Source organism: Heptranchias perlo, unplaced genomic scaffold (assembly GCF_035084215.1).
Source record: "Heptranchias perlo isolate sHepPer1 unplaced genomic scaffold, sHepPer1.hap1 HAP1_SCAFFOLD_520, whole genome shotgun sequence".
In the NCBI taxonomy this organism is placed as follows: Eukaryota; Metazoa; Chordata; class Chondrichthyes; order Hexanchiformes; family Hexanchidae; genus Heptranchias; species Heptranchias perlo.
The window spans coordinates 117692-131300 of NW_027139538.1; the positions used below are offsets into that span (position 1 = coordinate 117692).

The 13609-nt window shown below is 51.2% G+C and overlaps 1 protein-coding gene across 2 annotated transcripts in view; it reads right to left on the minus strand.

Annotated features, from left to right (window-relative positions):
• Positions 1–13609, minus strand: part of LOC137314896 (rab GTPase-activating protein 1-like) — an 86466-nt gene that overhangs the window by 42160 nt on the left and 30697 nt on the right. Inside the window, exon 1 of one of the 2 annotated variants that reach the window (XM_067979919.1) lies at positions 7046–7589. The exons of the other annotated variant lie outside the window; for it this stretch is intronic. Within the exon in view, the coding sequence (XP_067836020.1) occupies positions 7046–7156 (111 nt within the window). The 5' untranslated portion in view covers positions 7157–7589. Of the gene's footprint in view, positions 1–7045; positions 7590–13609 lie in introns of those variants that run through there. 2 annotated transcript variants of the gene reach the window in all.

The following is a 13609-nucleotide window of genomic DNA, read 5'->3' on the forward strand; positions in this document are numbered from 1 at the left end:
GCCCTCTACTCCCCCTCCGTGTCCGGGCCACGACCCTGCCCTCTACTCCCCCCACCCCGTGTCTGGGCCACGACCCTGCCCTCTACTCCCCGCCCCCTCCGTGTCCGGGCCACGACCCTGCCCTCTACTCCCCCCGCCCCCTCCGTGTCCGGGCCACGACCCTGCCCTCTACTCCCCCCGCCCCCTCCGTGTCCGGGCCACGACCCTGCCCTCTACTCCCCCCGCCCCCTCCGTGTCCGGGCCACGACCCTGCCCTCTACTCCCCCCGCCCCCTCCGTGTCCGGGCCACGACCCTGCCCTCTACTCCCCCCGCCCCCTCCGTGTCTGGGCCACGACCCTGCCCTCTACTCCCCCCGCCCCCTCCGTGTCCGGGCCACGACCCTGCCCTCTACTCCCCCCACTCCGTGTCTGGGCCACGACCCTGCCCTCTACTCCCCCCGCCCCCTCCGTGTCCGGGCCACGACCCTGCCCTCTACTCCCCCCGCCCCCTCCGTGTCCGGGCCACGACCCTGCCCTCTACTCCCCCCGCCCCCTCCGTGTCCGGGCCACGACCCTGCCCTCTACTCCCCCCACTCCGTGTCTGGGCCACGACCCTGCCCTCTACTCCCCCCGCCCCCTCCGTGTCCGGGCCACGACCCTGCCCTCTACTCCCCCCGCCCCCTCCGTGTCCGGGCCACGACCCTGCCCTCTACTCCCCCCACCCAGTGTCTGGGCCACGACCCTGCCCTCTACACCACCCAGCACATTCCCCACCCCATGTCTGACCCTGCCCTTTTACCCCCAAGCCCACACACATTCAGTTGCCAGCAGGGGTTGCAGGACAGCAGTCAGGAGCCGTAACCCTGGGAGATTTTCTCCTCTTTAACCCAAGGGCACTGAGGTTTACTGCAGCCCTCTTCCTGCCTTACCGGCTGAGATCAATTCAACACAGAGTGAGGAACAAATCCTGATCTCTGTGACTCAGCAACTCACTGGGTAAACTCAACCAGTCATCTTGGGGAGTCACTTAAAAAGGATTTTTATTGTACCTTTAACGATTTCCTGCAGGATAAAGATCCTTAAGTTTATCTCAGACTGGAAATATGTTCACTAACTTCACTGGATCATACTGCATCCATCAGTTCCACAGAGGAACCGCTGCAAAGAACTTAGTGTCAGGCCTCAGACACTGGATCTGCACCACCTGAGTCAGTGTCTCATTACAACATACATAAGAAAGACAGACTTGCATTTCTACAGCACCTTTCACAACCTCAGGACGTCCCAAAGCGCTTTACAGCCAATGAAGTACTTTTGAAGTGTAGTCATAGTAGGTAGGTGCAGCACAGGAGGTGGCCATTTGGCCCGTCGTGCCTGTGCCGGCTCTTTGAAAGAGTTCTCCAATTAGTCCCATTCCCCAGCTCTTTTCCCGTACCCTTGCAAATTTTTTCCCTTGAAGTATTTATCCAATTCCCTTTTGAAAGTTACTATTGAATCTGCTTCCACCGCCCTTTCAGGCAGTGCATTTCAGATCATAACAACTCGCTGCATAAAAAATGTTTCCTTGTGTGGCCTCAGCCTGTTTTGCCGATCACCTTAAATCTGTGCCCTCTGGTTACTGACCCTTCTGCCACTGGAAACAGTGTCTCCTTATTTACTCTGTCAAAACCCCTCATGATTTTGAACACCTCCATCAAATCTCCCCTGAACCTTCTCTGCTCTAAGGAGTACAATCCCAGCATCTCCAGTCTCTCCACATAACTGAAGTCCCTCATCCCTGGCACCATTCTAGTGAATCTCTTCTGCACCCTCTCTAAGGCTTTGACATTCTTCCCAAAGTGTGGTGCCCAGAATTGAACACAATACTCCAGCTGAGGCCTAACCAGTGTTTTATAAAGGTTTAGCATAACTCCCTTGCTTTTGTACTCTATGCCTCTATTAATAAAGCCCAGGATCCCATATGCTTCTTTAAACAACCTTCTCAACTTGCCCTGCCACCTTCAGCGATTTGTGTATGTGCACCCCCAGGTCTCTGTTCCTGCACCCCCTTTAAAATTGTACCATTTAGTTTATATTGCCTCTCCTCATTCTTCCTACCAAAATGTCACTGTTGTAATGCAGCAGCCAATTTTCGCTCAGCAAATGACCAGATAATCTGTTTTAGTGATGTTGGTTGAGGGACAAATATCGACCAGGACACCGGGGAGAACTCCCGTACTCTTCTTCGAATAGTGCAGTGGGATCTTTTACATCCAACTGAGGGGGCAGACGGGGCCTCGGTCTAAAGTCTTATCTGAAAGACGGCATCTTCGACAGTGCAGTGCTCCCTCAGTTACTGCACTGGAAGTGACAGATTATGTGCTCAAGTCTCTGGAACCTTCTGACTCAAGAGGAGTGAGTGAGATACCCACTGAGACTTGGCTGACACACGGCTCCGTGAACAGCACAGTTTGTAGGTGCAATCAATGGCTCCACAAAGCAGAGTTCCTGCAGTGTGGAGTGGAGGGAATACTTTACCAGGCTCTCTAAAGTCTTTGCTCCAGGCCCGTCTCTCTGGTTTGAATCCCTCTAATTAGGTTTCCGCCCTTCCCACAGCACCGAAACGACCATAACCAATATTGTAAACGGCATTATGTGACCGTGGTGCATTATTCTCTTTGTTCTCTCAAGCAGTCAACCACAACATCCCCCTCTTTCACTGTTCAGCTCTGTGGGGCGGCCCTTGCTTAGTTCCATTCTCACCTAACCTATCATGGCCAGAGGGTCTCGAGCAATGGTTCCTCTTCTCACCTCTGCAGTGTCATCTCCAGAGGCCCCCTGAGACCCATCATCTTTTCCTCATCTACATCTTGCTCCTTGGTAACTCATATTTCAGGATTTTTCTGTTTTCTTTTCCAGTCATGGCTAAGCATTGTGTTTTAAATTTGCACAGGTTCCCCCCCCCAAAAAAACGACCAGGGGCAATTGAAGATGCACATTAAAACTGACGAACCAGCGTGTGGAACGTCACAACTCAGGACAATTTCAAACTGACAGAATGAGGGTTTGTCGTCTCATCCCAGGTCTCGGAGAACGGCTCTGGGCCTATTCATTATGAGACTAGGAGCTGGTCTCTTTAAACCCGCACCCCAAAGAGGGCAGGAGAAGTCGTCAGTTTTGTCGCCAGGCCTCCTGGCGAATCACTGGATGGGGGTGGAAGTCAAGAGGCACGACCCATCCCGCTGGCTGGGAACACGGAGGAAAAGAGAAAGGACAAGGACAGAGTCAGGTTTGGAACAACGGTCTGTGAGAAACAGTCCTCGGCCTGCAGCTAAAACGCAGGTGGTCATTTTTTTTTTTGCAGTTAGAAGCCGTGCAGAAAGGAAGATAACACCAAAAACAAGCCAGTCGGCCCACGAGAGGGACAGGGCACGTGGTTTATATGTTACGAGGAGTGAAGTTGGATTAAGTAAGCAAGATTTCATTATAAACAGATACTCTGCTCCCTGTCTATAAACTAAAGTGCCGTAATAATTTCTGGTCTCATCTCAACAATGAAAACTTGCATTTATATCGTGCCTTTAACATAGTAAAACATCCCCACGGCACTCAGTGTTTTAGCCCACCTTCGAAAAGATTGGAGAAGGGCATATATAAAGGACACAAGGGGACACAATTGTTACACCCTCAGGTTGCACGATCTTTATAATCCGACACTGCCAGGTGCAAGCACACTCCTGAACGCAAGATGTAATGGCAGTGACTCAGCATCACTGTACCCAACAGATCTAAGGCAGACCCAAACTTGTAACAGTGACAGCATCCGCAGATAGGAGATCAGCTTTTACATGGTGACGACACTAAACTCTACTTCTCTCAACCCTCCACTGCCTCTGGGGTGACAGACTGCTTGTCCAACATCCAGTTTTAGATGAGCCCCAGCTAAACATTGGGAAGGCCAAAGCTATCGTCTTCGACCCCCATCGCAAAATCTGTACCGTCACCACTGATTCTGTCCCCCTCCTCGTTCGCTGTTTCAGGTTGAACCAGACTGTTCACAACCTCAGCGTCCTATTTGATCCCAATCTGAGTTTCCAATCCCATATCGTCTCCATCACAAAGAAGCCTACTTCCATCTCCGGTAACATCACCGGTCTCCCCACCCACTCGCCCGCCTCAGTCATTTCTGCCACTCTACACCTCTACACTCAACTACTCCTGGCTCTCCTGGCCATCCTCCACCTTCAGCTCATCCAAAACTCTGCTGCTTGTATTTCATCCTGCACCATGTCCGACTCGCCTATTACCCCTGTCCTCGTTGACCTACATCGGCTGCCGGTCTCCCAAAGCCTCCAATTTAAAATTCTCATCCTTGTGTTCAAATCCCTCCAAGGCCCCGACCATCCTATCTCTGTAATTTCCTCCAGCCCTACAACCTCCCCTGAACTCTCCGTTCCTCCCACTTTCGCTACCTGTGTATCCCCCTCTTCGCTCCACCACTGGTGGCCGTGCCTTTAGCCACCTAGGCCTCACGTTCTGGAACTCCCCCTCGAAACCCCTCAGCTCTCTACCTCCACCTCCTCCTTTAAGACCCTCTTTAAAACCTGCCTCCTTGACCAAGCTTTTGGTCACCTGTCCTAATATCGCCTCCTTTATCTTGGTGTCCATTTCTCACTTCTCTGAAGCGCTGTGAGACGTTTTTCTCAATTAATTGCAGCTCACCCTAATTATGCCGATGAAGCCTAAACCTCAAAATAGGTGATTCCTTCCACACTGTCTTCAAGTGTGGGAGGACGATCATTCCACTGACGTCACACCCGCTTTGGGCAGGTTGAAAAGGCCCCTCCCAAACAGCAAATTATTAGAGTGAAAGGCAAGTAGTTTACTGATATCACCTGAAGCGGCTAACAGCTGCCCAAAGCTTTGTAATCAAATGCACCGTGTGATGTGGTGCCTACACCTGAAGACCACAACTATTAGATTCAATATAGAATCATCACATGACCAAGCTAACAGAGGGCAGCCACAGCACAAGGAGTCAGTATCTTCAGGAGAGGAGGACCCATGGAACTGTACCCCAGTGAGAGTCAGTACCTTCAGGAGAGGAGGGGAGTGGGGCCCATGGAACTGTACCCCAGTGAGAGTCAGTACCTTCAGGAGAGGAGGGGAGTGGGGCCCATGGAACTGTACCCCAGTGAGAGTCAGTTCCTTCAGGAGAGGAGGGGAGTGGGGCCCATGGAACTGTACCCCAGTGAGAGTCAGTACCTTCAGGAGAGGAGGGGAGTGGGGCCCATGGAACTGTACCCCAGTGAGAGTCAGTACCTTCAGGAGAGGAGGGGAGTGGGGCCCATGGAACTGTACCCCAGTGAGAGTCAGTACCTTCAGGAGAGGAGGGGAGTGGGGCCCATGGAACTGTACCCCAGTGAGAGTCAGTACCTTCAGGAGAGGAGGGGAGAGGGGCCCATGGAACTGTACCCCAGTGAGAGTCAGTACCTTCAGGGGAGGAGGGGAGTGGGGCCCATGGAACTGTACCCCAGTGAGAGTCAGTACCTTCAGGAGAGGAGGGGAGTGGGGCCCATGGAACTGTACCCCAGTGAGAGTCAGTACCTTCAGGAGAGGAGGGGAGTGGGGCCCATGGAACTGTACCCCGGTGAGAGTCAGTACCTTCAGGAGAGGAGGGGAGTGGGGCCCATGGAACTGTACCCCGGTGAGAGTCAGTACCTTCAGGAGAGGAGGGGAGTGGGGCCCATGGAACTGTACCCCAGTGAGAGTCAGTACCTTCAGGAGAGGAGGGGAGTGGGGCCCATGGAACTGTACCCCAGTGAGAGTCAGTACCTTCAGGAGAGGAGGGGAGTGGGGCCCATGGAACTGTACCCCAGTGAGAGTCAGTACCTTCAGGAGAGGAGGGGAGTGGGGCCCATGGAACTGTACCCCAGTGAGAGTCAGTACCTTCAGGTTGAGAAGGGAGCAAGGAAAGTTGATAAAAAATTCCCCCACGTATTCAGTTGTTATTCTTTACAACATATAATCAGAGAGACTGGCAGGTGGGGCTGTTGGGAGCGAGGGTTGGAGCGTGGAAGGGAAATTAAGTCACCTGTTTACTACCTGACTAACGTATCTGAAAGAAGTTGAAACCGTTAACCTATTGTTATAATTAGACAGTGTACTCTGTGTTCTTTGGGAGGAAATAAACTCCAGCTCTTTCATAACTGCTTGCTGGTAACCTTGGAAACCTCTAGATTTCATTGCTTCAACTCAGTTAAAGGGGAGCTTTATAATACTTTAGGGAGTTCCCGTTCAGACCCGTGATACCAACTTAATACAGGAGTTTTTTTTTTAAAGTTCATCTTCGGGTTGTGGGCGTCACTGGCAAGCCTGGTATTTATTGCCCATCTCTAGCTGACCTGACCGAGTGTCTTGCTAGTCCACTACGGAGGGCAGCTAAGAGTCAACCACGTTGGTGTGGGGACTGGAGTCCCAAAGGCCAGGCCAGGTCAGGCCAGCAGGTTTCCTTCCTTAAAAAGGACATTAGTGATCCAGTTGGGTTTTTATGGCAATCCGACACCCTCATGGTCACTTTTACTGATACCAACTCTTTATTTCTGAAGAGCAAATTCTCAAACTGCCTTGGTGGGATTTGGAGTCACGTTCTCTGGATTATTGGTCCAGTAACATAACCACTAGACTATTAAAGAAAAGTCGCATTTCTGTAGTACCTTTCACGACCTCAGGACGTCCCAAAACACTTTACAGTCAATCGAGTACTTTTGAAGTGTTTGTAATGTAGGAAAGGCGGGAGCTAATTTGCGCACAGCAAGATCCCACAAACAGCACTGCGATAATGACCAGATAATCTGTTTTAGTGATGTTGGTTGAGGGATAAATATTGACCCGGACACCGGGGAGAACTCCCCTGCTCTCCTCTAGTGTTGTGGTCGTGGGATCTTTTACCTCCACCTGAGAGGGCAGATGGGGCCTCGGTTTAACGTCTCATCCGAAAGACCTCACTAAAAGATTGCACTGGGAACCCCTGGGGTAATGTGGATCGCACCGTGTCACTAACCAGGCTGCATTTGCAATGACCTACCATTGCCTTGGGCTTCGTGGTTCCGACCATATTGGCCAAGGTGTCCTCTTCGTCCATTTGACTGAAGACGTGAGCGTCGTAGGCCACTGTTATGGAAACCTCTTCCATCATTTTGGCAGAGAAACGTTAAATAAAAATAAATTAATTAAATAAGAAAACACTCCCCAAGTGTAGGGAAAAGTGTCAGAGACTGAAGAGTCTGCACTGCATCCACACTGGCCACTGAAACTGGGTGTGGTGAGAGAGCTGAATATGATCTGTCCTCCTTTCTACTCCCCCTCGAAGGGTGGGTTACGCGCCAGAGGCTCCATCGTCAGTTGAGTGCACAGTGTCTCCCATCAGCAGAAACCGAGACAGTCGCAGAGTCAGGACCTTTATTTAACTCTCTCTCCGCATCGGTGCTGGATCCCGATTCTCCAGTTGCATTTCAGATGTCAGAAGGCGAAAGGGTTGAGAGACCGGGAGCAGGAGCTGATGAAACGCCACTTCATCTCGAGAGCCCGCCGAAAAGGGAGAGCCAACACTTCAGCCCGCTGACCACTTCCTGCTCGTTTTCTGCCGGAATTTAAACAGGGGGGTGGAGAGTGAGGGGGCGGTGGGGGGGAGTGGGGGGTTTCTTAGCACTGCCCGTCTGCCTGCCCTAGATCATGATTCCTCTCGGTGCACCTTTCCTTGAAGGGCAAGGCTCGTGGATCAGTTAAACAGTCGAAAGCCACATCCTGTGCATTTGCATTTGAATAGATTTCTGGGGCAGCAGCTATGGAGGCTGAGGCTTCAGTGAGCGCCTGCTCACACTAACACTCCGAGGCTCCTTACTTTATAAAAAAAAACCACACAGCAGTGCAACCACAAGGCAATTCACCCAGGGGCCACCTCGAGCCAGGCTTAACTATTTCCTAGTTCAGATCTCTCCCTTCACAGGTGTCGTATAGATTCCAGGCTTGAAGATTTCCAGTCGAATCCACCTGACTGGCTCTTGCAATCTCCTTCCAGTCCCCCCGGCTGGAGAGGGGAACAGGTTCTTCAGGTGAGGTCAGTCGTCAGAGGAGGTTCTGGAACATTCCCTCAGCGTTTCGCGCTGCAAGGCACCTGTTCCACAAGGGGCGAAAGGAGGCCGTCTCTCTCTCTCTCTCTCTCTCTCTGCTGGCTGCAGCTTTTACAGTCAACTGTGCAAACCAGGAAGCAGCAGCGATAGAAAGCCGGCTTTCAGATGCCCCGCATTCCTAACCAATTCACATGCTTTCTTTCAAGGAGCGGCTTGTTTCTGTCTATCAGTTCCCGAGGGCAGGTTACTGAGCAGTGGCAGGTAAGAGGGGAGTGGCCCTAATTGGCTCAATGCCACGACATTCACAGTCAGAGGGTTACTGCTCCTCAATGTAACAGATAAATGGACTGTAACTCAGAGGGAGACGTTACGGATGGTGACTAGGCAACAATCCTATTATTGCATGTGGATTAATCAATATACAGATTATCTGGGGGGAGGGAAGGGGGTGTTCTTTAAAAGTTCAGCTGTTCTCTATAGGACTGAAAGAAAGGACTTGTATTTCTATGGTGTCTTTCACGGTCTCAGGACGTCCCAAAGCGCTTTCCAGCCAATTAAATACTTTTTTGAAGTGTGGTCACTGTTGTAATGTAGGAAACGTGGGAGCCAATTTGCGCACAGCAAGATCCCACAAAAACCAAACGAAATAAATGACCAGATCGAGTGTTTTTCTTTTTAGGTGTTGGTTGAGGGAAACCGGGGTGAACTCCCCTGCTCCTCTTCAAATAGTGTCCGTGGGATCTTTTACATCCGCCTGAGAGGGCAGACGGGGCCTCGGTTTAACGTCTCACCCGAAAGAAGGCACCTCCGACAGTGCAGCACTCTCTCAGTACTGCACTGGGAGTGTCAGCCTGGATTATGGGCTCAAGTCTCAGGAGTGGGACTTGAACCCACGACCTTCTGACTCAGAGCCACGGCCAAGGATGAGAGGCTGGAACAGCAGCCCTTTCACAGCGGATATTCCCGACAGCTGATCTATCTGTGGTTGCCAGTGGCCCTGGTTATATATTCCTACAGGCTGCTCAACCCAACAGCTGCATTAAAATAGCGCAGAGAGGAATTTGGTAGGAGTGTTAGGTGTTTGTCCGAAAACGGGGTAGAGGGGAAAATCTCAAGTCCGTGTGTACAGAACCAACAGGATAAGACAGTCGCTCTAAGGACCCGAGTAGTGACGTACAACCCTTCACAGCATCACCACCACAACACACTTTCTGCTTCCACTGTGCCTGTCATCTCCAGTGCACAGGCCACACTGCTGCATACGATGGGCCGAATGGCCTCCTTCTGTGCTGTATTATTCTAATATCTCACTTCCCATTCAGGGTCAGGTTTTCAGCAAAAATATTTTTTTTAGAAAGCCTAACCTACCTTGTATAGTATACATAGTAAACTCGGAAGGCACTGAAACCTGCTCAGGTTGTACAGCAGAATTTACAAAACTGTGGGTCATAACATAACGTGTGACTCATAAATATATGTGAAATTATACTTGGTGTTAACAGATTTCTGTGCTCATCGAAATAAGTGTTGTTAGAACTACGATCAAAGCCAGCGTCACTATCCAGCACTCCCAAGTCAGCTAGACCCTGGGTTAGATGCAGAGTAAAGCTCCCTCTACACTGTCCCATCAAACACTCCCAGGGCAGGTACAGCACGGGTTAGATACAGAGTAAAGCTCCCTCTACACTGTCCCATCAAACACTCCCAGGGCAGGTACAGCACGGGTTAGATACAGAGTAAAGCTCCCTCTACACTGTCCCATCAAACACTCCCAGGGCAGGTACAGCACGGGTTAGATACAGAGTAAAGCTCCCTCTACACTGTCCCATCAAACACTCCCAGGGCAGGTACAGCACGGGTTAGATACAGAGTAAAGCTCCCTCTACACTGTCCCATCAAACACTCCCAGGGCAGGTACAGCACGGGTTAGATACAGAGTAAAGCTCCCTCTACACTGTCCCATCAAACACTCCCAGGGCAGGTACAGCACGGGTTAGATACAGAGTAAAGCTCCCTCTACACTGTCCCATCAAACACTCCCAGGGCAGGTACAGCACGGGTTAGATACAGAGTAAAGCTCCCTCTACACTGTCCCATCAAACACTCCCAGGGCAGGTACAGCACGGGTTAGATACAGAGTAAAGCTCCCTCTACACTGTCCCATCAAACACTCCCAGGGCAGGTACGGCACGGGTTCGATACAGAGTAAGAAAGAGAAGAATACCTTTAATGTCCTTAGGATGTCCTAAAGTGCTTCATAGCCAATTAATTACTTTTGAAGTGTGGTCACTAGTTTTGTAGGTAAACGTGGCAGCCAATTTGCACACAGCAAGGCCCCACAAATAGCAATATGAATGAATGACCAGATAATCTGTTTTAGTGATGTTGGTTGAGGGATAAATATTGACCAGCAGACTAGGGAGAACTCCCCTGCTCTTCCTCAAAAATGCCATTGGAATGTTTACATCCACCTGAGCTGGAAGACAGCACTTCACTCTCATCTGAAAGACGGCACCTCCGACAGTGTAGCACTCCCTTGGTACTGCCCTCCAACAGTGCAGTATACTGGGAGTGTCAGCCTGGATTATGGGCTCAAATCTCTGGAGGGGGTCTTGAACCCACGACCTTCTGACTCAGAGGTGAGAGTGGTGTCCACTGAGACACAGCTGACATGATATGGTTAGACACAGAATAAACTTCCCTCTATATTACCTCAAGTAGCTGTAGAGCAACCATGGAGAAACAAGCTACTCGACAAAGTATAAATATGGATTGACGAGCAGACTTGGAATACCAACTCATGATTCCTCCTGGAAACCCAACCCGTAAACTTTGACCTGTTTGGGAACACGACCGATGTGATCGGGGTTAAGAGAAACAGGTAATTCAAGATTCAAATTATTGTGATCTGCGCCCATACTGACCACATCCTAGATGGAAAGTGAGAGGGTGTGGGTGTGATGGGTGGTGCATTAATGCAGTGTGTTAAGCTGCATTAGGAGATTAGCTCACCCCTGAAATTCCACACACAGTCTGAATTCAGACAGCTGGGGAATTTCCCCTGCTACAACCTCAGGAACATGGCCTCGGAGAACGGGTTCACAATGCTTTACCAGTGGCGTGCAGTGGAAACCTTCCCACGGGGAATCACCTCACAGTGCGTGCTGTTCATGGACTAGCCGACCTCAGTGGGGAGACCGGATCACGGGGAGACCGGATCACGCTCATTGTCAGCGTTCCGTACCAGGCTCAAAGTTAGGTATTCCCAGAACAGGCCATAAGCCAGTATTCCAGACACTGTCGGATGGACTGTATTCCACACTGGCACACCTTGAGTTCCCCATGAGGCAGAGAGTGCCTTTACTGCCCCATATCTTGGTATATGTAGTGAGACCCAGGGGTCAAGCAGAGAACCCCTGCCATCGCACTCAGCTAACTGGAATATATCACATGGTGTCGTCTGATTCTCCGCACCTCCGTCAGGCAGGTGAATGATACAATCTACTAGACCGAGACTCAGAGCAGCTAAATGAACAGTACTCAGTACAAACAGTAGAGTTACAATAAGTAAAAACCTCACTATTCTCCTCGGAATCAAAGCAACAAAGGTAGTTGGGTCCTTGGTTTAACATCTCATAGGAGCAGCACTAGCGCCATAAACATTCACCACTGCCGCACCGTGGCTGCAGTGTGTACCATCCACAGGATGCACTGCAGCAACTCGCCAAGGCTTCTTTGACAGCACCTCCCAAACCCGCGACCTCTACCACCTAGAGGTACAAGGGCAGCAGGTGCAACAGGTACCCCTCCAAGTCACACACCATCCCGACTGGGACATATATCGCCGTTCCTTCATCGTCACTGGGTCAAAATCCTGGAACTCCCTTCCTAACAGCACTGTGGGAGAACCTTCACCACACGGACTGCAGCGGTTCAAGAAGGCGGCTCACCACCACCTTCTCGAGGGCAATAAATACCAGCGACACCCACAGCCCCAGGGAGAGGAGCTGACCTAGTTCAAGGAGATGGCGCTCAGCATCTCCGGACCAGAGTCTGTGGTAGGAGAGGTGGAAGGGAAAGTTTCAAGGTGGGGCTCCCCTTGCCCAGTTAATATCCTTTCTTTCGTTACCCTCACTGCCTTCCGTGCAGAAACCCACGTAACGCACCATTCCTGCTGGGTGAGACGGCTCTGAACATATTGCATCAAACACTCCACCTGGTCAATCCACGGGGCATTTCCACAGTCAGCTTGAGGAGGCAGAATGGGTAAAGGACTGATCACAAGTGAGGAGGGTTAAGTGACGGTGACAGCCAAGGAATAGACAGCAACAATGCAGGAATCCAGCCCCTGTTGTACGGGCCGGGGAATGGTACCCTACTGGCCTGCCTTCAGAAAGGACAGATCAATGAACAAAAGGCCTTCCTGACCGTTCGAGACGGAGCTGAACCTTTGCCAGCGCTGTTGGGGAGAAGTGCAGCAATGCACCCGACCGTTCAGCTGCACAGTCTGACACGTCTTGACGGCTGCAGTGCATTACGGGGCACGCGGCAACGTCACTGATAACCGCAGGGGAGTCCCGGGGACAGAGGAGCCAAGCCCCTTCCTCCCAGGAACACAGTGACTGGGGCAATTAAACTCCAACTTAACCTCAGTGTTGGATATGGCAGGCTGGGGGACGAGAGGGAAAGAGAGAAAAAGGGAGCGAGCGCGAGATAGATGGTAGCTTTCGTACCCCTCAGCGGTGCCCTAAAGTCTGCCCTCGTGCAGATCGCAGGGGGACCTGCAGGGATGCCCAGCATCAGGTGGCATCGCAGGAGAAGGGGCGGTGGTGCCAGCTACCTCTCAGGGTGACTACACATTGTCTGACCCAGACCGGTCTCTCAAGCAGCCTCCTTAGATGTAGCAGTGTCATCTCATGACCGCACCCGGAGGTACAAGGCCATCCCCATTGCTTGGGGTCCATGCAGTCTTACAGCACACTTGCTTACTTCCACTTCGATATAGCACTAGGTTAGGAAGCAGGTGGAGCATACTTTGCAGGCATCTCCTCATTATCGTAAATGTCACCTCATCGATTTTTTGCACTTTATTTCTCCTCAGTCTGGAGAGTTTCCGTTGGGGAGGGCCACGTAAAGGGATCGGCACATGGAGGGCGGTACAAAATGGCATCTCAGAACGGTAGAAGGTGAAAGAAAATGAAAGATAAAAGAACGTGCATTTCTATCGCGCCGTTCACGAGCTCAGGACGTCCCGAAGCACTTTACAGGCAATAAAGTACTTTTTGAAGTGTAGTCACTGTTGTAAAGTAGGAAAGTTATTGCATTCTGTTTCTGGGGATACGAGGTAATTCGTCAGGATCTGGGAATTACTGGAAGTTGTTATCTATCAGTGCCTCCCAGACCAATCTCCCTGGCTCCACCTCTCCTTCCTCCATTTCCTTCTCCTCTTCTACTATGACTTCCTTTGCATCCTGGAACATGCTATCGCCTCCAAGTATTGCCAAGTCAGATGTTATATT